We start from the raw sequence: 26030 nt of genomic DNA, 5'->3' as shown, positions 1-26030 counted from the left end.
GGCGCTGGTGCTTATTTCAGCTACAATCGGGCGGAAGGCGCAGTATACCCTGGACAAGTTGCCACCTCATCGCAGGGCCAACACAGATAAGACAACATTCACACTCACATTCACACACTAGGGACCATTTAGTGTTGCCAATCAACCTATCCCCAGGTGCATGTCTTTGGAAGTGGGAGGAAGCCGGAGTACCCGGAAGGAACCCACGTAAACTCCACACAGAAAGATCCCGAGCCTGGGATTGAACCCAGGACTACTCAGGACCTTCGTATTATGACGAGCACGCACTAACCCCTCTTCCACCGTGCTGCCCCGTAACCTAAAACATCATGTGAAAATACACATTATCAAAATAAAGTTCAATACCTTTTAAAACCAGGCCTGCCAGCTAAAACTAGAGACTGGAAAGACTGACCGGGTAATTGGAAGCTATAGGGTTAGTAAAAGTTGGAATGAGCCAGATGGACTTGAATGCAGCAACCATGTATGACATTCTAATGACATGTTCCCCATATGATGGGCTTCACGGTGGGAGAGGGGTTGGTGCGTCTGCCTCACAATATGAAGGTCCTGCAGTCCTGGGTTCAAATCCAGGCTCGGGATCTTTCTGTGTGGAGTTTGCATGTTCTCCCCGTGAATGCGTGGGTTCCCTCCGAGTACTACGGCTTCCTCCGACTTCCAAAGACATGCACCTGGGGATAGGTTGATTGGCAACACTAAATTGGCCCTAGTGTGTGAATGTGAGTGTGAATGTTGTCTATCTGTGTTGGCCCTGTGATGAGGTGGCGACTTGTCCAGGGTGTACCCCGCCTTCCGCCCGATTGTAGCTGAGATAGGCGCCAGCGACCCCAAAAAGGGAATAAGCGGTAGAAAATGGATGGATGTTCCCCATACCTGAAACCGCTACTCCTGGTCACCAATCTCACAGTGCACTTCAGGTCTACAACCAGAGTTTTAAAGCTCAAACTGTGAAAAGGGGGCACATATTAGTAAAATGGAATATTCAAAATGGAGTAACCCAACAAAGGTCATTCTAAAAGCTACACCTACCACGATATCAGGTGTGTGAGCACAAAACTCCACTCTTCTACCAGGGTATTGGGTTTTTGGTTCACACTATAAAAGGGGTATGTACATTATTATTAAAATGTAGTGGTTGCAAACATCAAAGAAAACTCATCAACACCTACCCAGTAGCTAGCAGGTCTGCTCACCAAACACTCCAAGTCAGGCTTTGGGGAAAAGGGGAAGGCCGCAGGGTTTCCACTCTTATTTATAGCCTCCCCAGGGCCCTAAAGGGCTACCAGTTCTAGCACCCCCTAACTGTCACACTAACAGACATAGAAAAAGTCCAAACTTGTTATTTACATAATTAAGGTGTTCCTCAAGGCACCCCTTTAAGCCCTCTCCTTTTTGACAGTTTTTTTTTCATAATGTAGCTTGTTTACTTCCGATGCAGTCAATAGTCATTTGTTAAACTTCTTTACTCATGGTGCTGTTCCATTTTAGGGCCTCTCTCTTTCATCATTCAAGAGTGACTCACATTTTTGCAGCGTATTCTTAAAAAAAGCTAGAGTGCTGGAGGTGAGTTTCTATTACCCTTAGAAATGTGCATTCACTGTACAAACATACATATACACATACTGTACACATACATTCACTGCATAAACATACATATACACATACTGTACATATAAATTTGCTGTACAAACGTACATATACACATACTGTACATATAAATTCGCTGTACAAACATACATATACACATACTGTACACATACATTCACTGTACAAACATACATATACACATACTGTACATATACAAGCACATATACATACATAATCACTATTCATCAAATATATATTAACGTTGGGTAGCACATGGCACACTGACAAAGCCTAACCTATTCCTACTATAACAATCTATAAGGTTAATATAGCTGGCTTCTCTTTCTTCCCTCCACTTATCTACTTACTTTCGTATTTCAAGTTATCATTACATATATGTATTGTTGCATTTGAAACAATTGTATTATTGATAATAGAGGTCAATTATTGTTATCCATTATCAATAGTGCTATTTCCATTGGTATTTGTCTTGCTCCATTTGTAGTGTAATAATTCTCGTTGTCATTTCTGTATTATTATTTATACCAGTGGTTCTCAAATGGCGGTACACGTATCTCTGGGGGTACTTGAAGGTATGCCAAGGGGTACGTGAGATTTTTTTTAAATATTCTAAAAATAGCAAACAATTCAAAAATCATTTATAAATATATTTATTGAATAATACTTCAACAAAATATGAATGTATGTTCATAAACTGTGAAAAGAAATGCAACAATGCAATATTCAGTGTTGACAGCTAGATTTTTTGTGGACATGTTCCATAAATATTGATGTTAAAGATTTCTTTTTTTGTGAAGAAATGTTTAGAATTAAGTTCATGAATCCAGATGGATCTCTATTACAATCCCCAAAGAGGGCACTTTAAGTTGATGATTACTTCTACGTGTAGAAATCTTTATTTATAATTTAATCACTTGTTTATTTTTCAACAAGTTTTTAGTTATTTATATATCTTTTTTTCCAAATAGCTCAAGAAAGACCACTACAAATGAGCAATATTTTTGCACTGTTATACAATTTAATAAATCAGAAACTGATGACATAGTGCTGTATTTTGCTTCTTTATCTCTTTTTTTTTTTCAACCAAAAATTCTTTGCTCTGATTAGGGGGTACTTGAATTAAAACAATTTTCACAGGGGGTACATCACTGAAAAATGGTTGAGAACCACTGATTTATACCACTGCTTCTTTGCTATCACTTTCACCATCATATTTGTACATATTTGCTGATGTTGTTCTGTTGTTGTTGTGGGGACGGTGTGGCAAAGTTGGTAGAGTGGCTGTGCCAGTAATCTGAGGGTTACTGGTTCAATCCCCACCTTCTACCGTCCTAGTCACGTCCGTTGTGTCCTTGGGCAAGACACTTCACCTTTGCTCCTGATGGGTCCTGGTGAGCGCCTTGCATGGCAGCTCCCACCGTCAGTGTGTGTGAATGGGTGAATGTGGAAATGCTGTCGAAGCGCTTTGGGCTCCTTAAAGAGGCGTAGAAAAACGCTATACAAGTACAACCCATTTACCATTTGTAAAGTAGTGTAAAGTTCTTACTTATATCAGTCAGAAAACTTGCCATGAGAGCGCTACAACATACCGGCGAAGTGAATTTACATTATTCACCCAAGAAACTTTATTTATTGGAGTTCCGGTCGGACGGTTTTTCACGGGACACATTTCCTGTGTTGTTGTTTCCGAAGAGGAGATGCTGCTCCGTTATTGATTTAAGTAAAATCTGAATGTCATTAAAACAGTTAGCTCTGTCTTTTGATACTCCTTCCACTCCCGTCCTTGCACGCTACACTACTACAACAAAGATGACGGGGAAAAGACGCTGCCGAAGGTGAGCCACGTAAATAAAACCGCCCACAAAACGGCGCATCCGATGAAGATGATCTGTAGAACGTAGTCTATGCAACATTTTGACCACAAAAAAACACCAATACATGTTATGTAGACCACAAAGAAGTGTTTTCAATTTAGAAAAAATAAATAATAATAATATGACTCCTTTAATGCGCCTAATATATGAAAAAAGATTAAAAATAGACCGTTTATCGGCAGTGCGCCTTCGTCTTTGTCTGCGATCACTCGAAACGAGTATGATTGTCCTCCTGTTGGTGGGATTGCCTTCAGGAGAACGCCTGTGTTTGGGATCTTTTAAAGTGGGGAGACTGGAGCACAGACAGCCACCACACGGTACTTGGCAAAGAGAAGGCCAAGGTCCAATGGTATGGAGACCAAGACAAATGGGGGCCCATTTTTGCTGCAGCCTTCATCTGCCTTTGTGACCATTGTGGAGCTTCTATGCAACCATCATCCGGCCACTCTGCCGTTGAGGTCTTTTTTGACAAGGGAGAAGCGCAGACTCCAATGACACTTCTTCGCTGTGGGGAACTGTATCCGGTGGCAAGGGAAACCCAGGATGACCGGCACCTCCTCACAGCTGCAGGAGGCTGCCGGAGCTCCGATCTGTCGGAGGACCGCCTATAGTGCGCCTACCAGCACTTGATTTTCTCTCAGGGTGTGCTCCCCTAGCCTTTTGTCTTCCCAGAATGAACCACAAGGCAGCGGGTCGGTAGTGCGCCTTATAATCCAGTGCGCCCTACGGTCCGGATAATACTGGAAGGTGGTGAGTTCAAACCCCGGCCGAGTCATACCATAGACCAGGGGTGCCCATTACGTCGATCGCGATCGACTGGTCGATCTCGGAGGGTGTGTCAGTCGATCTCAAGCCAGGCATTAAAAATATACATAAAAATGACCAATCATCAATCATCAATCATACCAAGACTTCACTTTCGTCAGTTGTTTGACATTCTCGGCACCCGAGGATCTTGTGAGATGACGCTGGCTGCTGCGAGCTCATATTTAAGAAAAAAATCACTAACAGGGCGGACGCAGAGAAACACATTTTATTTCTAGAGACTCCGTACCTACTGTCAAAACTCTAAAGACCGACAGCACAGTTCCTGTCTTCACCATAAAAGACCTGTTTCATCCTGCCTGTGCTAACAAAATAAGAGTCTCAGAAAGCTAGCGTGCACAAGCTAGCAAGCTACGGAGTTTGATGCCAATGTATTTCTCCCCCGCCCTCAGCGACCGCTTTCTCACTTGCTTGCCCACCCGCACACTCACTGACGTCACTCACCTGCTGCCAGACATTAAAGGGCCACACACATATGCTACTCTCATAACAAAGTGTTTAAAAACGAGTATGCAAGTTGGACAAATGAGATGCCAAATCCAACCACTTTCATGTGGTATTGGACAGAAAGGAGGACATTTTTTTTTCCTCCATTTGAAAATGCGGACGTTATCAGCACCACTGTCTAATTCCAATCAATGCAAGTCATCAGAATCAAATACACCAACTTATATTCTTGTCTTCATGAAAGAAAGGAATCTATGTGTGTTAAACATGCTTGTATTATCATTAAACACCATTAACTTGTTAACAAAAATGTCTCTTTCATAAATAAATAAATATAGATTATAAATAGGAATGAGGTAGATCTCCTCGACTTGGTCAATTGAAAAGTAGCTCGCCTGCAGAAAAAGTGTGAGCGCCCCTGCCATAGACTATAAAAATGGGACCCATTACCTCCATGCTTGGTACTCAGCATCAAGGGTTTGAATTGGGGGTTAAATCAACCAAAATGATTCCTGAACGCGGCCACCGCTGATGCTCACTGCTCCCCTCACATCTCAGGGGGTGGAACAAGGGGATGGTTCAAATGCAGAGGGTAATTTCACCACACCTAGTGTGTGTGTGTGTGTGTGTGACTATCAGTGGTACTTATACTTTAACTTTATAATCTTATTCCTACTACTGAAGAAAAATCGCTGCGTTCGTGAAAGAATTTTAAAAATGTAAAAGCTCACTACGTTTAAACTGGCTTGATTAGAAACATTTGTGTCAAGGCTTGGAATCCTGTGAAAATATTTTCCAGGCAGATCAGGGAAATATTCCTGAACTTCACGGCTGCCTGGGTGATGACAACAAACCCCTCTTTTTTTTTTAAATCTCTGACAGCTTTTATTTTCATGACCATATGTGAACCTAGCATGGCATCGGGCCTTTTCCTGCTGACTTTGCCAGAAGCTCCTTGCACCACCATGTGTCCTTCTATGGTGAACACTGGAGCTTCAAGCTCAGAGGGCTTTGAAGGCTAGGGCAAGGTCACATGACTGCGACTCCTCCGCCTCCCCATGGTTGAAACATACAGCACAGCAACGCTCCTTTAAAGGGAAACTGCACTTTCTGGGGTTATTTTTGCCTATCCATCCCAATCTTTATGTGAGACAAGAACACATATATTTATCTTATTTTATTGTATTTTAAATCGTTATTAGAGTCGTTCTCGTCCGCCTATGCGTGAGTGAAGAACGCATGAAAAATGCACTTCTGACCTGATAAGACCTGTTAAATCTGAAAGAGATGATACAGCATTATTACCTGCTCTCTGCCTGGTGGTCGTTTGAGCACACTGCAGCTAGTCCTGGATATTTCCACTAATTAAACTTAGACTTAGTGTGATAGAGTAGGTTACTCTGGATACGGAATGCTGGTCTGATATCTTCTTAGGACAGGGACTCCGGTCAGAGAGTAGGGCACAGGAAGGCTTTTAGGCACTTTAATGGTGAAGTTAAACAAGTGTGGTATATGTGTGTGTGGGGTGAGGGTGTGGACGAAAGGGAACACATACAAATAATGATTAGGATACATTTATCCATCCATCCATCCAACCATTTCTACCGCTTATTCACTTTTGGGGTCGCGGGGGGCGCTGGCGCCTCTCTCAGCTACAATCGGGTGGAAGGCGGCGTACACCCTGGACAAGTCGCCACCTCATCCCAGGGCCAACACAGACAACATTCACACTCACATTAACACACTAGGGTCAAATTAGTGTTGCCAATCAACCCCCAGGTGCATGTCTTTGCATTTAGGCAATCAAATATGCAATAATATAACAGGATGTGTATAATGTTATATATAATATAATATACTCTGCAATGTGTTATAAAAACAAATATACATATACAGTCCATTAGAGATGAATGGAGAATAAGCACTATTAATTTAGACAGTGGTCACAAACGTGATCTGTGTCGACCTCTAGTGGTAGGATAGGGTAAGTACTGTGTAACAAGAAGTTTTAAATAGGGCGAAAGTTGAGCTGGCGAAATATATCGTCAAGCAGAAATATTGTTGCAAACAAATACTCGGTTAAGGCTACATCCAACACATTATAGGCATTTTCGCATTAATAGCCGTGCTATATTTGACGTATACTTACATTTTAGTCACGAACGCACATGATGCTGTTTACACAGTCACCCAGGAATAGCGTCATTTCCGCTACAAACAGGAAAATACGTCTCAGACTAGATCGCCAAATTAAGAGCACAGGACATCTAACATTTTAAAACTCCGTCAGAAAAAGATAAGACTAAAACACTTTCTGACACTTGGACCTAGGCGAACTTTATTGATCCACAAGGAAAATTGTTCCACACAGTAGCTCAGTTACAAAGGATGGAAAGGATAATGCAGGTATATATGCAATATATAACAAATCCCAATTACCATGTAAAATATTACAGTATACGTAACAGCTGCAGCAACAACAACAAAAAAAGGGCAGCATAAAATAGAGAGTAGATCCAGTAGAAAATATACATTATAAACAAAGAATAATGCTTCAGTCACACGCAAGAATCTAACAGGAATTATACAAAAATAAAGTGTTACCTACACTTTATTTATCTATCTTCACAATAAAAGCCCTGCTTCATGCTGCCTGCGCTAAATAAATACAGAGTCTCGGAAAACTGGCGTGCACAAGCGATCCCTCAGAAAGCTGGCGTGCACATCACTTGTGCACGCCAGCTTTCCGAGACTCTTATTTTGTTAGCGCAGGCAGCATGAAGCAGGGCTTTTATTGTGAAGATAGGAAATGTGCAGTCGGCCTTTAGAGTTTTGACGGAAGGGACGGCGCGAAAGTCTGTTGAAATAAAAAGTGTTTCTCGCCTTCCTCTCTGTCATTTTTTCATAATAATGAACTGGCAGCAGCCAGCGTCATCTCACAAGACCCTCGGGTGCCGTGAATGTCAATCAAGCAAGCTACGGAATTTGCCGCCAATGTTTTTCTTGTAAAGTGTATGGAAGCTGGATGAATTAGATGCCAAAAAACAACCCCTTTCATGTGGTATTGTACAGAAAGGACAACTTTTTTTCTCCTCCATTTGAAAATGTGGGCGTTATCATCATTACTGTCTGATTCCAATCAATGCAAGTCATCAGAATCAGGTAATACACCAACTTATATTCTTGTCTTTGTGAAAGAAAGACATCTATATGTGTTACACATGCTTGTATTATCATTAAACACATTTAACTTGTTTACAAAAATGTCCCTTTCATAAATAAATAAATATAAATGATATATATAAATGAGGTAGATCCCCTCGAGTTGGTCAATTGAAAAGTAGCTCGCCTGCAGAAAAAGTGTGGGCACCCCTGATTTAGACAGTGGTCACAAACGTGATCTTTGTCGACCTCTAGTGGTAGGATAGGGTAACTACTGTGTAACAAGAAGTATTAAATAGGGCGAAAGTTGAGCTGGCGAAATATATCGTCAAGCAGAAATATTGTTGCAAACAAACACTCGGTTAAGGCTACATCCAACACATTACAGGCATTTTCGCATTAATAGCCGTGCTATATTTGACGTATACTTACATTTTAGTCAGGAACGCACATGATGCTGTTTACACAATCACCCAAGAATAGTGTCATTTCCGCTACGAACAGGAAATTACGTCTCAGATTAGATCGCCAAATTAAGAGCACAGGACATCTAACATTTTAAAACTGCGTCAGAAAAAGATAAGACTAAAACACTTTCTGACACTTGGACCTAGGCAAACTTTATTGATCCACAAGGAAAATTGTTCCACACAGTAGCTCAGTTACAAAGGATGGAAAGGATAATGCAGGTATATATGCAATATATAACAAATCCCAATTACCATGTAAAATATTACAGTATACGTAACAGCTGCAGCAACAACAACAAAAAAAGGGCAGCATAAAATAGAGAGTAGATCCAGTAGAAAATATACATTATAAACAAAGAATAATGCTTCAGTCACACGCAAGAATTATACAAAAATAAAGTGTTACCTACACTTTATTTATCTATCTTCACAATAAAAGCCCTGCTTCATGCCGCCTGCGCTAACTAAATACAGAGTCTCGGAAAACTGCCGTGCACAAGCGATCCCTCAGAAAGCTGGCGTGCACATCACTTGTGCACGCCAGCTTTCCGAGACTCTTATTTTGTTAGCGCAGGCAGCATGAAGCAGGGCTTTTATTGTGAAGATAGGAAATGTGCAGTCGGCCTTTAGAGTTTTGACGGAAGGGACGGCGCGAAAGTCTGTTGAAATAAAAAGTGTTTCTCGCCTTCCTCTCTGTCATTTTTTCATAAAAATGAACTGGCAGCAGCCAGCGTCATCTCACAAGACCCTCGGGTGCCGTGAATGTCAATCAAGCAAGCTACGGAATTTGCCGCCAATGTTTTTCTTGTAAAGTGTATGGAAGCTGGATGAATTAGATGCCAAAAAACAACCACTTTCATGTGGTATTGTACAGAAAGGACAACTTTTTTTCTCCTCCATTTGAAAATGTGGGCGTTATCATCATTACTGTCTAATTCCAATCAATGCAAGTCATCAGAATCAGGTAATACACCAACTTATATTCTTGTCTTTGTGAAAGAAAGACATCTATATGTGTTACACATGCTTGTATTATCATTAAACACATTTAACTCGTTTACAAAAATGTCTCTTTCATAAATAAATAAATATAAATGATATATATAAATGAGGTATCTCCCCTCGAGTTGGTCAATTGAAAAGTAGCTCGCCTGCAGAAAAAGTGTGGGCACCCCTGATTTAGACAGTGGTCACAAACGTGATCTGTGTCGACCTCTAGTGGTAGGATAGGGTAACTACTGTGTAACAAGAAGTATTAAATAGGGCGAAAGTTGAGCGGGCGAAATATATCGTCAAGCAGAAATATTGTTGCAAACAAACACTCGGTTAAGGCTACATCCAACACATTATAGGCATTTTCGCATTAATAGCCGTGCTATATTTGACGTATACTTACATTTTAGTCAGGAACGCACATGATGCTGTTTACACAATCACCCAAGAATAGTGTCATTTCCGCTACAAACAGGAAATTACGTCTCAGACTAGATCGCCAAATTAAGAGCACAGGACATCTAACATTTTAAAACTGCGTCAGAAAAATCCATCCATCCATCCATTTTCTACCGCTTATTCCCTTCTGGGGTCGCGGGGGGTGCTGGCGCCTATCTCAGCTACAATCGGGCGGAAGGCGGGGTACACCCTGGACAAGTCGCCACCTCATCGCAGGGCCAACACAGATAGACAGACAACATTCACACTCACATTCAAACACTAGGGCCGATTGGCGTCAGAAAAAGATAAGACTAAAACACTTTCTGACACTTGGACCTAGGCAAACTTCATTGATCCACAAGGAAAATTGTTCCACACAGTAGCTCAGTTACAAAGGATGGAAAGGATAATGCAGGTATATATGCAATATATAACAAATCCCAATTACCATGTAAAATATTACAGTATACGTAACAGCTGCAGCAACAACAAAAAAAAAAGGGCAGCATAAAACAGAGAGTAGATCCAGTAGAAAATATACATTATAAACAAAGAATAATGCTTCAGTCACACGCAAGAATCTAACTGGAATTATACAAAAATAAAGTGTTACCTACTCTATGAAGAGCTCTAAAAAAAAAACACAACACCTCTATCCAGATTTTATCTACACACTGTAAAGTGAAGTATAGACGAACACCTACTCAGTGGCCTAGTGGTTAGAGTGTCCGCCCTGAGAGAGGTCGGTTGCGAGTTCAAACCCCGGCCGAGTCATACCGAAGTCTATAAAAATGGGACCCGTTACCTCCCTGCTTGGCAATCAGCATCAAGGGTTGAAATTGGGGGTTAAATCACCAAAAATGATTCCCGGGCGTGGCTGCTGCTCACTGCTCCCCTCACCTCCCAGGGGGTGATCAAGAGTGATGAGTCAAATGCAGAGAATAATTTTGCCACACCTAGTGTGTGTGTGACAATCATTGGTACTTTAACTTTAACTTAATGTAGTAACACGCACATACATAATAACATGAAATATTCATGTGTTTTGCTCATTTCAAGCATATATTCTTTTGAAACACGCATCACAACATTCAATTTTTCTGTCCACAAAACCACTGACTACTACTTCATGAGAGACAGCAAACATAATGGAACAAACACTTAAGGCCTGATTGACAAAGATCAAATGACCTTGCGTGTGCAATCTATAAAACAGTGTGTACTATAGTTGCATGCGATTTACTAAGACTGCGAGTGCAATTGTAAAGTGGTGCAGGCTGCCTTATTTAAATGAGGATTCATCATGCTCCAACCTGTGGAATTTTGCTTTATTTTCAAACGTAGCACTTTCTATGGGCATTTTAGAAGCAGTGCAGATAAAATGAAATCACTTTTTTTTTTTTTTTACAGCGGAAGGTACACTCATTGGAGTGTACCTTCTCTTCTCTCCAGTGTCAAAAATGCAAAAAAAAAAAAAAATGCATACTGAAAGAATTTTTTTTTTCATATAATAAATATTATAATAGCATTTATTCCATGCGAAAAAAAAAAAACATCACAACAAAAAATACTTTAAGACAATAAAACGCATCAATTGAATGGTTTCAATCAGCCCTTTAAGTCTTCTGGCAGCTATAAAATTATAAAATGATGTTGCTGATTAGACAATTGTGGAAGATCTCTTCTCTCCGGGTTCCTTGGACCACCAATGAGAGACATGGCGGTGAGCAGTTTTGTCACTTTGTTTATTATTTCAATAAACCTCAGTTCAGGTCAGGTCCCTTTTCAGCTCTCGCCTCTCAAACCGGTCGCTTTTCAGCCGTCCCCGTGTTGTCTGTGTGTCGCTCTTTGTCACGTTTGCTCTTCATGCACTACCGGCTCTCCAGCTCCTTCCGCTCCTCCTGCATCTCCTGCTGTTCTTTTACACATTGAGAGGTGATTGCATAACTGTGCCCAGGTGGGCCGTGTACGCGCCTGACGCCCATCTCGGAGCCGGCCCCGCCTCGCTGCAGGTCCGCCGGCCACGCTACCTCACAACGATATGGCTAATATTTATTTATTTCCGACCAACCACCAAAATGTTGCTGTGCAGCACGACCACTGATCCTGCCACCGTGAGTGCATTGTCTCCTCCCAGTATGGTTGCCGTTGATGACAAAATGGATTGCAAGCCTTCTTTTGCTCACTTAAGAGACGCAATCCACTTTGCACACGTTTAGTAGATCAGCTACTTACTGAAGGTACACACAAACCTTTAGTAAATCAGTCCCTAACTGTACAATGTCTGCTCTCAATGGGATGCCGACTGACGGGATGTTTGTGTCTTCCCGTTTAGATGAAGGATTGATTATAATCCTCGCGAAGGGTTTTTAAAAAAAAGTGTCTTTCTCACCATCTCGTGGTCTCGTTTTATGGCCACAATCATTCTACCATCAAGGTGAGAGGAATGTTTCATAATCTAGAATAAAGTTTCACAAGTTCAGAGGTGAGAAAGCAGCTCACCAACAGATATCAATATAGCAGCATAAGTTAGTTACTGCTCTGTGATCAATGCGCCGCAAGAAAAAAATAAAAATGGGTCCTTAACTTTAGCGGATTATATTAACAATATCACTAATACTTGTTCAATACTCAGGTCCATCCATCCATCCATCCATTTTCTACCGTGTATTCCCTTTTGGGGTCGCGGGGGGCGCTGGCGCCAATACTCAGGTCACAAAATGTAAATGGAGTATTGTTGGCAATTTTTCAATGTTTTTAGTGGGTTGAGCAATTGTTACCTGACTTATATTTACGTTTTGAGTTAGAATGAACGTAAAAAAGAGATATCTGTTCTTGTCTCTCAATAGGATTGTGAATGATTGGCAAAATTCCAAAAAAGTGCAGTTGCCATTTAAAGGGGCCTCTCTATTTCAGACAACACATAGTTCTTTACCTAAAAATGATGTCTACATGGACAATTCCCCCCAAAATGATTTTAGGTTTGTTTTCTAATGAGTTTCAGCGCATTTTGGAATGCCCACTTTTGCTCCAAAATGTGGGCGGGCCTGCAGCTGTCACCAACAGAGGACTGAAGGCAATTTCACATTGCGTAGGATGTGTTCGTATGTGCTTCGTAAGCCACTAGTATTCGGTTTTGCGTCCTCTTCTACTGAGGTTTTCCTGAACATGCTTGAGGAAATGCTGAAAGAGCAGGAGGAAACACAGGCTATACGATGCCCATGGAAGTGCCTGATTAATTTTCAGAAGCAAAAACACTTAAAGGGAACTAGTGAAATGTCAATCATCTGAATGCTCCTGAAAGAATATAAATATTGCAAATTGTTATTATACAAGTCTTAGTTTAACGAGCCATAACACTTTTTGACTTCTTCCCGCATGTACTAAATATATTTAAAATGGTTTAAAAAAAAATGTGTGGACGACGCTCGGGTTCCACTAACCACCAAGGAAGGACATTTCTTTTGCAGGTTTGACTCTTGTTTATTTTGCAATAAAGCTTTGTCTTCAGGTCGGATCACTTTTCAGCTGCTCCTCTCCACTGCTCGCTCACGGTGCGCTTTTCAGCCGCCGTCGTCCCCGTCTGCTCTTTGCTTCCACTCCTCGGTCGCTGCCGCGATCTCTCCTCCTTCTCCCCTGCACTTGACTGCGGCGTCGCTCTCGGCACGCCCCGCCTCTCTGCTCGGCCGCATTCTCCGCCTCCTCGCCGCCATCTTGGGCCGGGCTCCAGCATGCGCTGCCCCGCTGCTCGTTCGCCGGCTCCGCCTCTCCACAAATGTCGATCCATTTTTCGTTTTCCAAAATTAGAAATACTGTAAATATTTACCTAAATAAATATTAAAGCATATACCTCCGACTTTATATTGTAGATTTTCTTGTATGTATATATTTGGTCAATATCAACCCACATAGGCGCCGATCCCGTTGGTGCTCGGGCCCCGAAGCATCCACAGACAATGCCGAGCACCACCTTTAAGATAATTTTTGAAAAATCAATCTTCCAGCCATCCATTTTCTACCGCTTATTCCCTTTTGGGGTCGCAGGGGGCGCTGGCGCCTATCTCAGCTACAATCGGGCGGAAGGCGGGGTACACCCTGGACAAGTCGCCACCCCATCGCAGGGCCAACACAGATAGACAGACAACATTCACACTCACATTCACACACTAGGGCCAATTTAGTGTTGCCAATCAACCTATCCCCAGGTGCATGTCTTTGGAAGTGGGAGGAAGCCGGAGTACCCGGAGGGAACCCACGCATTCACGGGGAGAACATGCAAACTCCACACAGAAAGATCCCAGCCTGGATTTGAACCGAGGACTGCAGGACCTTCGTATTGTGAGGCAGACGCACTAACCCCTCTGCCACCGTGAAGCCCGAAAAAAAAAAGATCAATCTTGTTTTATTTAATTTGAATTAAGTGGTGTGTTTGGTCCGTTTTATTAAATAAGGGTTTTAATTTCGCTGAACGTCTTTTTCATATATATATATATATATATATATATATATATATATATAAAAACACCAAGCACCCACTAGCATAAATTTAGATCGGCATCTAAGCCCACCCATCCATTTATTTTTTCTATCGCTTGTCTCTTTAAAAAAAATAGTTATGTAACCTATTTTTATGGAATTGCCTGTTACAAGCTCTTATTTTGAAGGCGCTAAGAGCGGAAGTGGTGACACGTTGTGGCGGAACGGTTTTGAAAACAAACGAACTAAAGTGTTCCTCTTGTAAAACTGGACTGTCCGTGTTTGTTATTTCGTAGTTTTAAACAGTATAGGCAACATATGTCAACCCTTTCGGTTGCAGTAACTTTTACTTAAAAAAAAAAAAAAAAAAAAAAATCATGCATCTTGTAACCACAAGGTGGCAGAACACCACTACTGTTGAGTGTTCTCATTGCAGCTGCAAGTCTCTTATAAATGTTATTTTAAACACACTGGGGTTGTTCAACGCCAAACTTTTGTTGACGTTAACAAAACAAAAGTGTGGGCATAAACCAGATGAGTACAATATACCGAATAAACAAACACAATACTTTAATAACAAATACTTTAATATCACCATGAAAAATGGACAAAATATACCAATGTGCAACAACAGAAATTCATAATATTTCAGCACTTTTATTCATATTTTTTTCTAGCTTTAGACTCACTTAAACTAAATACACCTGAACAATGCAACCATCAATCATCTGTCAAACAGATTTTTTTAAGATGTCATTGTTGTGCAGGTGGACTTAATGTTGTGGCCAGTGAGTGTATTCTTACTATTATAATAGTGTTTTATTCACGAGACGGCAGCATACAATCACAAATGTCATTAAGGACAAGAGTTGGTATCCATACAGCATACTGTCCTTTTTTTTTTAAATAGCAATAAGTGAACTTATCTTGAGAACATGACCTGGGATCTTGCCTGTGAAGCGAACATTTTCCACACAAAGTATGTGATTATAAAAACACAACCACTCACTGGAATGAATGGTTTTAGCTTTCTGGCATACTTTTAGTCACAATTAATTTAAAGAGGAGACCCGAGCCTTTAATCCTCATCAGTAACCCTTGTAACATACACTATATTGTCAAAAGTATTTGGCCACCTGCCTTACTCACATAACTTGAATTGTCCAAAATGTTTTGGTATCCTGGAGCAAATTTATGTTTCTTTCACTGGAACTAAGGGGCCAAGCCTACTCAGTGGCCTAGTGGTTAGAGTGTCCGCCCTGAGATCGGTAGGTTGGGAGTTCAAACCCCGCCTGAGTCATACCAAAGACTATAAAAAAATGGGACTCATTGCCTCCCTGCTTGGCAGTCAGCATCAAGGGTTGGAATTGGGGGTTGAATCACCAAAAATGATTACCGGGCGCGGCACCGCTGCTGCTCACTGCTCCCCTCACTTCCTAGGGGGTGATCAAGGGTGATGGGTCAAATGCAGACGACAAATCTCACCACACCTAATTTGTGTGTGACAATCATAGGTACTTTACCTTTAACTCCGGAAAAACAACCCCACATCATAATTCCTCCTCCACAAAATTTCACACTAGGCACAATCCAGTCCGAAATGTAGTGTTCTCCTGGCAACCTTCAAACCCAGACTGGTCCATCATATCGCCAGATGGAAAAGCGTGATTCATCACTCCATAGAAGGCGTCTCCACTGCTCTAGAGTCCAGTGGTGACGTGCTTTACACCACTGCATCCCACACTTTGCATTGAACTTGGTGATGTATGGCTTAGATGCAGCTGCACTGCCATTGAAAAACCATTCCATGAAGCTCTCTGCGTACTTTACGTGGGCTAATTGGAAGGGCACATGAAGTTTGGAGCTGTGGAGCAACTGACTGTGCAGAAAGTCTTTGCACTATGTGCTTGAGCATCCGCTGACCCCTCTCTGTCAGTATACGTGGCCTACCATTTGGTGGCTGATTTGCTGTTGTTCCAAAAGTCTCCACTTTTCGTATAATAAAATTGACTTTGGAACATTTAGGAATGAGGAAATTTCACCACTGGATTTGTTGCACAGGTGGCATCCTATGACGGTTCCATGCTGGAAATCACTGAGAGTGGCCCATTCTTTTACAATTGTTTGTAGAAACAGTCTTCATGCTTAAGTGCTTGATTTTATACACCGGGCCAAGTGATTAGGACACCTGATTCTCATCATTTGGATGGGTGGCCAAATACTTTTGGCAATATAGTGTACCTTTAGTCTACAAGAAAACATGTACTATCAGTGCGGGTCTTTACCTCCCACAGAACAAGAAATAGCAGCATTGATGGACTTGAACACCATTTAAAGCTTTTCGACACTTAATGTGTCCGCAGGAACTGATTTCCCTTTGAAAGTCTTTCCTGTTGACGCAGTTCACAACACGAGAGATGTAATGCAGAGCTGTGTGTGAGCTTGCTAATCTGCCAGCTTCCTGGTGTGAGGAGCAGTTCTGAACTGGGGCATATAGAGCGGTGGGAAGCCGTAGGAGGACGCAGGAGTAAGCTCCGTGGACTCTCCGTTGGACATGCCGTGTTTCAGCAGCTCTTCTTTCTGCTCGGCCTCATCCTCAGCCGGATAGTCTGTCCCCAAGTAAAACAAGTCCTTTCCTTCTGTTACATCGTCTTCTCGATCCGACGTTTCAGAAAGTTCCTCCACAGAGTTGTAAGAGCAGGATCGCCGCGGGTCGTCCGACTCGCCGCAGTTACAGCTCTCCAGCTCCCACAGGCCGCCGGGGAACGAGCCGGAAATGTCGGAGTTGTTGGCGGAGAAGTTGCCCTCGTCGCTGGAGCTGCTGCCGCTGCCGTCCTGGTCGTGGATGGACCGTCGCTTCTGCTTGGGGTCGGTGAGCAGCACCGTGGAGTACGTTACCGAAGACTGGGCTGAACCTCGAGATGGATCGGCGAGCTGCAACTCGTCCATCTTCGGGCCGGGAAGGTTTAAAAGACCCGGAGCTGTGGGGGAAACGTCACCCGCTGACCCGCTCGGGCTGCTCTCCAGAAAATAAGGAAGGGAGACGAGGTCTGAAGTCGGGGACATCAGCGGGTTGCGGACCAAGGCTGTGCTGAGAGCTGAGAGGTCGTTCTTGTCCACGATGACCACGGTGGAAATGTTCTCTGAGGGTACCAGCAGCGGCCAGGCTGGCAGCGCATCCGAGACCTGGAACAGCTGCTCGAAGGTGTCAGCCTGGAGATATTATGTACAATTTATGTCACTGAAAACCTGCAAAAACATGCTTGTCAAAAAGTGAGGTGTGGCACTAAATTCTTGGAACCACTGCACAAAACCCCTGAAGGGCCCAACATTCCACCCTAAACCCAACATTACCTATACACCCACTTGGTATGTTTACATGCACTAAAAACTATTTGTTGCATGGATTTGGTTGAAACCAGCTTTTTTAAAACACATGTAAAAACTATAAGTACTGTAAGTTGGATTTTTTCTAAAGATGCAATTAACATATTTAGAGCATATCGAAATAAACCCCCATTATTCATTTGGTTTAGTATAAAAAAAAAAAACGAGTGTTCCAAGTGGTATAAAGAGTACAACAAAAATGTCCTTTGCACAGAGTGATGGCTCCTAGGAGGATATGTTAAAGGCCTACTGAAATGAGATTTTCTTATTTAAACGGGGATAGCAGGTCCATTCTATGTGTCATACTTGATCATTTCGCGATATTGCCATATTTTTGCTGAAAGGATTTAGTAGAGAACATCCACGATAAAGTTTGCAACTTTTGGTCGCTAACAGAAAAGCCCTGCCTCTACCGGAAGTCGCAGACGATGACGTCACCCGTTGATGGCTCATCACATCCTCACATTGTTTCTAATGGGAGCCTCCAACAAAAGGAGCTATTTGGGCCGCAAAAACGACAATTCCCCCATTAATTTGAGCGAGGATGAAAGATTCGAGTTTGAGGATATTGATAGCGACGGACAAGGAAAAAAACAAACAAAAAAAACAAGTTGAAAAACAAAAAAACGATTGCATTGGGATGGATTCAGATGTTTTTTTAAAACATTTACTAGGATAATTCTGGGAAATCCCTTATCTTTCTATTGTGTTGCTAGTGTTTTAGTGAGTTTAACAGTACCTGATAGTCGGAAGGGTGTGTCCACGGGTGTCTTGACGCCAGTGTCTCAGGGAAGTCGACGGCAGCTGTATGGACAGCGCTAGCTCAGCTGATCTCCGGTAAGAAGCGACTTTTTACCACAATTTTCTCAACCAAACCTGCTGGTTCGCTTGACCGCGCTGTGATCCATGGTAAAGTTTCACCTCCGGGAATTTTAAACAAGGAATCACCGTGTGTTTGTGTGGCTAAAGGCTAAAGCTTCCCAACTCCATCTTTCTACTTTGACTTCTCCAATATTAATTGAACAAATTGCAAAAGATTCAGCAACACAGATGTCCAAAATACTGTGTAATTATGCCGTTTAAGCAGACGACTTTTAGCTGTGTGTGTGTGCAGCGCTCATATTTCCTTACAGTCCGTGACGTCACGCGTACACGTCATCATTACGCAACGTTTTCAAGAAGAAACTCCCGGGAAATTTAACATTGCAATTTAGTAAACTAAAAATGCCGTATTGGCATGTGTTGCAATGTTAATATTTCATCATTGATGTATAAACTATCAGACTGCGTGGTGGGTAGTAGTTGGTTTCAGGAGGCCTTTAAAGTTTGTGTAATATTATACAAGTTTGTAAATTTAGTTTTGTACCTTTTTGAAGTTGAGGCCTTTTGCCCAGGAACATTTCTTTGGGTTGGGTACATCCTTCCAAACAAACCTTTTCATCCTGGAAACAAAATTCGGCTGTTATTAGAGACACATTTTTATATCACACACACTCCATTAGCTGATAAGATAAGTCAAATTATTTAATTGTTGACTAATTCTAATTAAAATTATGTCCTCTCTGTTACATTGCTTTACATTATTAAGTCTGTTTCAAAAACTCAATGTTTTAATAAGAGTTCAATTCATTATCTCAAAGTCAATAAGTGTATCTCACTGGTTTTGGGAGAGAACGAGGGTGAAGAAAAGGAGGATGCATAGAAGGACGATGATCAGCAGTGTCATGTAAGTTGCAGGGTCTCCTCTAGTGGCTGCATTCAGGGGGAAAAGCACACAAATAGTTCAAAAGTGCCTGGTGCATTCTTGCCTGGGACAGCCCAGAGATGCAAGCATGCATACATACCTATTGTGAAGGCAGGCTCGCCCTCTCCTCCCGCAAACACAGGATATAAGTAGAAGCCATACTCCACCGTGGAATGAAAATCACCTGAAAACACAGATCAAGTTTAGAGCGTGTCACGCTTGACATTTTTGGTTCGGTTAAACAAACAGGTGAGTTTGCTCTGCTAAGTATGAACACAATCATCAGAACTCTGGTGTGCACCAAAATAGAGGACCAAAACCACTTGAGAGCTAGGTCTGCTTGTATTTGAATTCTGGTGTGGTTTGTTCCATTTGAGCTCAAATGTGAATGCCATGCCGACTAAAGACACAGACCAGAGTTAGAATTAGAGCAAAAATCATAACGACTACAGATGAGAAAATGCATCAGAAGTGCTGTCTCTTTGCTCCGCACACGTTTTTGTGAGATCACAGCGGGTAAAAATAGTGAAGTGAAGTGAATTGTATTTATATAGCGCTTTTTCTCTAGTGACTCAAAGCGCTTTACATAGTGAAACCCAATATCTAATTTTTACATTTAAACCAGTGTGGGTGGCGCTGGGAGCAGGTGGGTAAAGTGTCTTGCCCAAGAACACAACGGCAGTGACTAGGATGGCGGAAGCGGGGATCGAACCTGCAACCCGCAAGTTGCTGGCACGGCCGCTCTACCAACCGAGCTATACCGAGCTATACCGCCCCACTATATAGCAGACTATAAAAATGCACTCATGGCCAGTTCTCACGACCATACTGTTGTTTTTATTAGAAAATATTTATATATTTATTATAGATAAATATGTTTTAGTTTGTTGCAATTTAAATATGTGGTGTACCATGTTGTATGCATGTTCAAAATAAACTAATAAACACAACATCTTTATTAATGACATCATTAATTGAAAGTGTGAGAGGGCTATCTTTTTTTAAACTGAATTTGCCGTTACGGCTGAAGTTTCATTCTTTTCTTTCCCTTTTTCATTTGTCAAGTATGGTTAAAAAGATACAAGGGATGTGAATCTTACAACAACTCACGATTGAGGACTCGCGGTAAAGATTATGTTTAGAATCGCTTCTTGATTCAACACGATTCTCAAGTCAAACTGTACCGTATTTTTCGGACTATAAGTCGCAGTTTTTTTCATAGTTTGGCCGGGGGTACGACTTATACTCAGGAGCGACTTATGTGTGAAATTATTAACACATTATCGTAAAATATCAAATAATATTATTTAGCTCATTCACGTAAGAGACTAGACGTATAAGATTTCATGGGATTTATCGATTAGGAGTGACAGATTGTTTGGTAAACGTATAGCATGTTCTAGATCTTATAGTTATTTGAATGACTCTTACCATAATATGTTACGTTAACATACCAGGCACCTTCTCAGTTGGTTATTTATGCCTCATATAACGTACACTTATTCAGCCTGTTGTTCACTATTCTTTATTTATTTTAAATTGCCTTTCGAATGTCTTCTTGGTGTTGGGTTTTATCAAATACATTTCCCCAAAAAATGTGACTTATACTCCAGTGCGACTTATATATGTTTTTTTCCTTCTTTATTATGCCTTTTCGGCAGGTGCGACTTATACTCCGGAGCGACTTATAATCGTAATTTTATTTTATTTCATAGTGATTATTTTGTTGTGCACGTGTTGTGCCTCTTTAGTTTTTACAATTTTACAGATTGGTTTGTTTAGATGTATTTTACAAATAGAATTGCCTGTGATAATTGTCATTTTTGTTCTCTTCAGGGCCTGAGCAGCAGACCAAGCACCGGAAGGGCCCTATTGACATTGCTGTTTTTATTATTACTATTATTATCATGATTTTGATTATTTTTGAGGCCCTTAGCATGCATGAAAACTCTCCAAATTTTGCAGCGCTGTCCAGTAGGGGTCTAATCAGACATTTTAGAGGACCCAAACCTAAACTTAAAAAAATGTCTCAAAAGCATTAAGTTGGAAAAACTGAGCCCCTCGCCCCAGATTTGCGTATCGTCACAATTATTGCTGGAGACGTCCCTCGTGACGCGTCAAAGTCTCAAAAACCCATATCTGAAAACGAACAGAAGGTCATTCATCTTGGTTTCCGTGGGCTATTTTTAGGCTAAAAACAGGTCGTACCTTAACGAACCCCTCCTAGTTTGTTTTTTTTGTTTTTTTCGTTTTTAGCTTTCTGTTTTCAATCTGTGCAGCACTTTGGGGCAGTTGTGGCTGTTTTAAAATGGTGCTATATAAATGAAAAAATCTTGACCTAATCTTAAACCTAAAAAACGTCTTCTTAAAGGGGAACTGCACTTTGTTGTGAAATATTGCCTATTGTTCACAATCATTATGAAATACATGACGGATGGATTTTTTTTAATGCATTCTATCTTGTAAATGAAAGTAAATAAAAGTCAGCTTAAAGCTGAGCCAATGGGAGGTCCTCTATTTCTGATATTTGTGTCTTTCATTATAGAATTTTAAAATACAGTATATATCATTATTGGGGCGGCATGGCCAGAAACCTGAGGGTTGCAGGTTCGCTTCCCACCTATTGACATCCCAAAAAATCGCTACCGTTGTGTCCTTGGGCAGGACACTTCACCCTTTGCCCCCGGTGCCGCTCACACTGGTGAATGAATGATAGGTGGTGGTCGGAGGGGCCGTAGGCGCAAACTGGCAGCCACGCTTCCGTCAGTCTACCCCAGGGCAGCTGTGGCTACTGATGTAGCTTACCACCAACAGGTGTGAATGAATGTTGAGTCCCACTTCTCTGTGAGCGCTTTGAGTGTTTAGAAAAGCGCGATATAAATCTAAGTTTTTTTTTTGTTTTTTTTTTATCCATTAATACAGAGGAGTCATACTTTAAATGTAGACATATTTGAGTATTGCAGATTCAATTGTCCTGGTTTTTGGTCAACATATACTGTCACTCTAATTTAGTGTGAAAACCAAAGTAGTACCAACGTGACCTTAGTTTGGCCCTTTAACACGTATGCTGAAAATATAAAGCAAATAAATTAGATGAGAAAAGGAACATATTACCTTTGAGGTAGGCAGGACGTTCAGTAAAAGGCACCCTGGTCCATGTGTGTCCACTGTGGACTTTGTTAGAGTCAGAGTCCTCTTTCCCCTGTGGTACCCACTGGACTACCATGAAGAGTGGAGCAACGCTGTGGTCCAGAAGGCTCCAATGCAGAGACACATAGGAGCTGTTGACAAACAGCACGTGGAAAGAACGCACGCAGCGGCCTGAGGTGAACACAGAACAGAGCAGAGCGTCCTCAGAAAAACCAAATGTAAATTTTTCAAATTTTTGATTTTTTGTGGAAATCGACTTGGGAAATAAATTACTTGTATGGAGACATGTTTGAAATAAATAATATCAATACATTGACATCACACAATATGCTATGAGAAGTCCTTGCTCACTCACGTTTTGGTCTTCTCTCCAGTGTCATGTTGATGTTGTTTTTAGACCTCCCCAAACTGTTGAAAGCCTCCACCGTCACAGTTTGGACATTTTGGTCCCACTCAAAGCTGAAGGAGGATGTCGGCTCAATTGTCTCGCTCTTCAGAATCCCTCTTGAAGTGGACTGCTGCACTATAAATCCATTTATGCAGTAGGAGCGGCCCATTGTTGGAAGATGCTAGAAAGAGCAAAATTAGTACATGATTTGTCATGTTTTGTATACACAACTCGACAAGCCTTATCTACTAAAGGTTTGTGCAAACTAAAACCCATGGAGACTTGATTGCACATGTAATTTGGAGGTATTGAGTAAATATGAATGTATTTTCTTCTTACTTAATGTGTTTGTATGTTTGCTATTACTTATATTAATGAGCAATAATTACTGCTAAAAGCAAATATAACTCCATCATGCAAAGCCGATCTACTAAATTTGTGGACAGAGTATTGCTTCTCTTAAAATAAAAACTGCAATTTTTGGAATTTTGCCCATGGTTCACAATCATTTTGAAAGACATAACAATGGATGGATTTTATTAATGCATTCTAAATATTAAATAAATTCAATTAAAAGTCTGTTGGCTATGGAAGCCGTTCAATTCTGCCTATGGAGCCCCTAAAAAACATCCAAACACCTGCATTAGGGTTTTATATACATGATGTAAGTGTATATGTAATGTAGTAATGGGAACATTTACAATACCTTTTAATATTTATGTAGTTTGATCCTTTTAAGCACATGCGATGTATTAGTTTAAAAAACGCATCACATTTGCTTTTTTTTTCTTCATCACTGATTTTTGCTAACTGCAGACTTTAGGAGAGCTAACAAACATTATATAATATCACTTACTGTACAATGTCTGCTGTCATTAAGATGCTGACTGCTAGGATGGTCATATATTCCATTTAGATGGAAAATGTTTTATAATCCTCACAAATAAATGCTTTTGGTGACATCCCTGCCAGTTCTAGGTCCTATATGGCTCTCAAAGTGTCCGAAATTGTCGGATTATATACTCGCTTATCTACTTTTGAGGTGAGAAGCATGATTTATGATCTACGATAAATTTATAGGGAGCAGGGAAGCAAGAACACAGCTGACCACTTGATGATCTTAAACATAGGCACACAAGCCTGTGATCACAGCACCGCTATAAATAGTTTTTGTGCGTTAGCGCTTTTAATAACAAAATCACTAATACTTGGTTAATATTCAAGTCGCAACATTTTTATTGAGTATATTTGGCGCTTTTTGAAGTTATTTATCGGATTTTATGGGCGGAATAATGGACTTTTATTTACTTATATTTAATATTTAGAATACATTAAGAAAAATCCAACCGTTATGTCTTTCATAATGATTGTGAACGATAAGCAAAATTCCCCAAAATTTGCAGTTCCCCTTTAAGGGAGCACAATAAGGAGCGCAATAATGTCTGCCTTCATCTATATAAAGAATATATGATGATTATAAAACACTCACAATACAGGGAGAAGGAGATGCAAGTATTATCATTCAACAAGCTCAATGTGATCTATCAGGGCTGAAATTGCTCTGCGGGCGCTATTTTGCATATTTTTTTATTGCATCTGTAAAGTACATGCAAACTGACACAGTTATGCAAGGTTGCGAGAAGGGAGGTGATTGCACTGCAAAGACGAACGATGGACAGGAAATTCTCTGCTATGTGTGTCAACATACGTGGACTGTCTGATGTAAAAAATATTACAGTATCAGCAATATCATTTTATAATTTTATAGCTGCAGGATGACTTAAGGGGAGGATTAAAACAAATTAAATGAATTTGTTTGTGTCTGCCAGCATTTTCCTAATTAAGATATATATATATACACATATATATATATATATATATATATATATATATATATACATATATATATATATATATATATATATATATATATACATACATACACTATAACCCATCTCCTACTTTAAAACATGTTTCACAATATGCATTGGTTGGATAATTCCAGACACATGAATGAGCTTCTGTTGTGTTGGTCCACCAATTGCCTGCAGAGTGCACGTCAGTGAGGGGTTTCTGTTGTCTCATTGCGATTTTATTTGGCAGAAAATGTGTTGTAGGCTATAGATGTGTGCTGCTAATTCAAAAAAATTGCACACAGGTTGGAGAGCACAGTAACATGAATGTGAACGGACATTAGTGTACACACAAAATCCTCAATAATTAAGGCGGTGTACCCCAGTTATCAATAAAACCTGCAGTCTCGGTACATCACTCACAACAGGCCCACTAATAGTAAACACAATTTTATATTTTGCAAACGCGCGTGGTATTTGGATCTGAGTAGGTCAAGTCCTAAATGTTTATCTTGTGCTTCATACCTTAAGCAGCAGAGTAACATTTGTCCGGTTTGAGAGCGGATCATCTTGAAGAATTCTCCAAAAATCAGGCCCATGTTCAGGAGCTACGGAGGAGACACCACAAGTCCGAGGTCAATGTGATGACTCTTAAAAAGGATGTTAATAATAACAATAACAATAATACTAATAATAATAATAATAATGATTTCTTATTGTACCTCTACTGTTTTGGGGTACAGAAAAGACAGAGTCGCTCCAGTCACTCCAGTAGCCGGTGCGGTTGGTGGGCATGCACCGTACCTGAACCACAGAGACACGGCACATTTCCTGAACCGAAACCTCTGCCCACGGCATCCGCACTCGATTATACACCTGCATTTAACGAGAGTTTATATTAAGCCAAAGAAAAATGCCACAACACAAGTCGTCATCATGTGTGAATGTAGACAAAAAGTCCATTGATAGGAGACATTTTTTCTTGTTTAGTAGCAATTAAATATCAAAACATCCAATATTTATCCATTAGATAGAGGCCTAATAGTGAAAAATATGCATTTGTATTTGATTTACATACCTAAAAATGCATATTTGTCTATATTTAGCTTTTCTTCTGTCAAGGGAGCTCTGGAGCAATAATACTACAAATTAAAACGGTCATCATTTTATCTGTGTCTCTAAAAATGTTTT

General features: G+C 40.8%; 1 protein-coding gene and 1 long non-coding RNA gene across 2 annotated transcripts in view; both read right to left on the bottom strand.

Annotated features, from left to right (window-relative positions):
• The window catches only part of LOC133540787 (uncharacterized), a 90423-nt gene extending 80563 nt beyond the window's left edge, over positions 1 to 9860 (bottom strand). The window contains exons 1-5 of the long non-coding RNA XR_009803725.1: positions 9804 to 9860; positions 8370 to 8431; positions 1191 to 1331; positions 1051 to 1116; positions 895 to 966 (exon numbers count right to left, since the gene is read on the bottom strand). This is a non-coding gene — a long non-coding RNA (uncharacterized LOC133540787). The remainder of the gene's footprint in view (positions 1 to 894; positions 967 to 1050; positions 1117 to 1190; positions 1332 to 8369; positions 8432 to 9803) is intronic.
• A 5026-nt stretch (positions 9861 to 14886) lies between these two features.
• The window catches only part of lepr (leptin receptor), a 37002-nt gene continuing 25858 nt past the window's right edge, over positions 14887 to 26030 (bottom strand). Inside the window, exons 14-21 of the mRNA XM_061883712.1 lie at positions 25562 to 25715; positions 25365 to 25447; positions 22954 to 23167; positions 22563 to 22769; positions 19549 to 19632; positions 19363 to 19456; positions 19071 to 19146; positions 14887 to 17530 (exon numbers count right to left, since the gene is read on the bottom strand). Coding sequence (XP_061739696.1) covers positions 16763 to 17530; positions 19071 to 19146; positions 19363 to 19456; positions 19549 to 19632; positions 22563 to 22769; positions 22954 to 23167; positions 25365 to 25447; positions 25562 to 25715 — 1680 coding nt within the window. The 3' untranslated portion in view covers positions 14887 to 16762. The remainder of the gene's footprint in view (positions 17531 to 19070; positions 19147 to 19362; positions 19457 to 19548; positions 19633 to 22562; positions 22770 to 22953; positions 23168 to 25364; positions 25448 to 25561; positions 25716 to 26030) is intronic.

Source organism: Nerophis ophidion, linkage group LG22 (assembly GCF_033978795.1).
Source record: "Nerophis ophidion isolate RoL-2023_Sa linkage group LG22, RoL_Noph_v1.0, whole genome shotgun sequence".
In the NCBI taxonomy this organism is placed as follows: Eukaryota; Metazoa; Chordata; class Actinopteri; order Syngnathiformes; family Syngnathidae; genus Nerophis; species Nerophis ophidion.
Note: the sequence above shows the minus strand (reverse complement) of the source record. Positions and strands in the feature narration are given on the sequence as shown.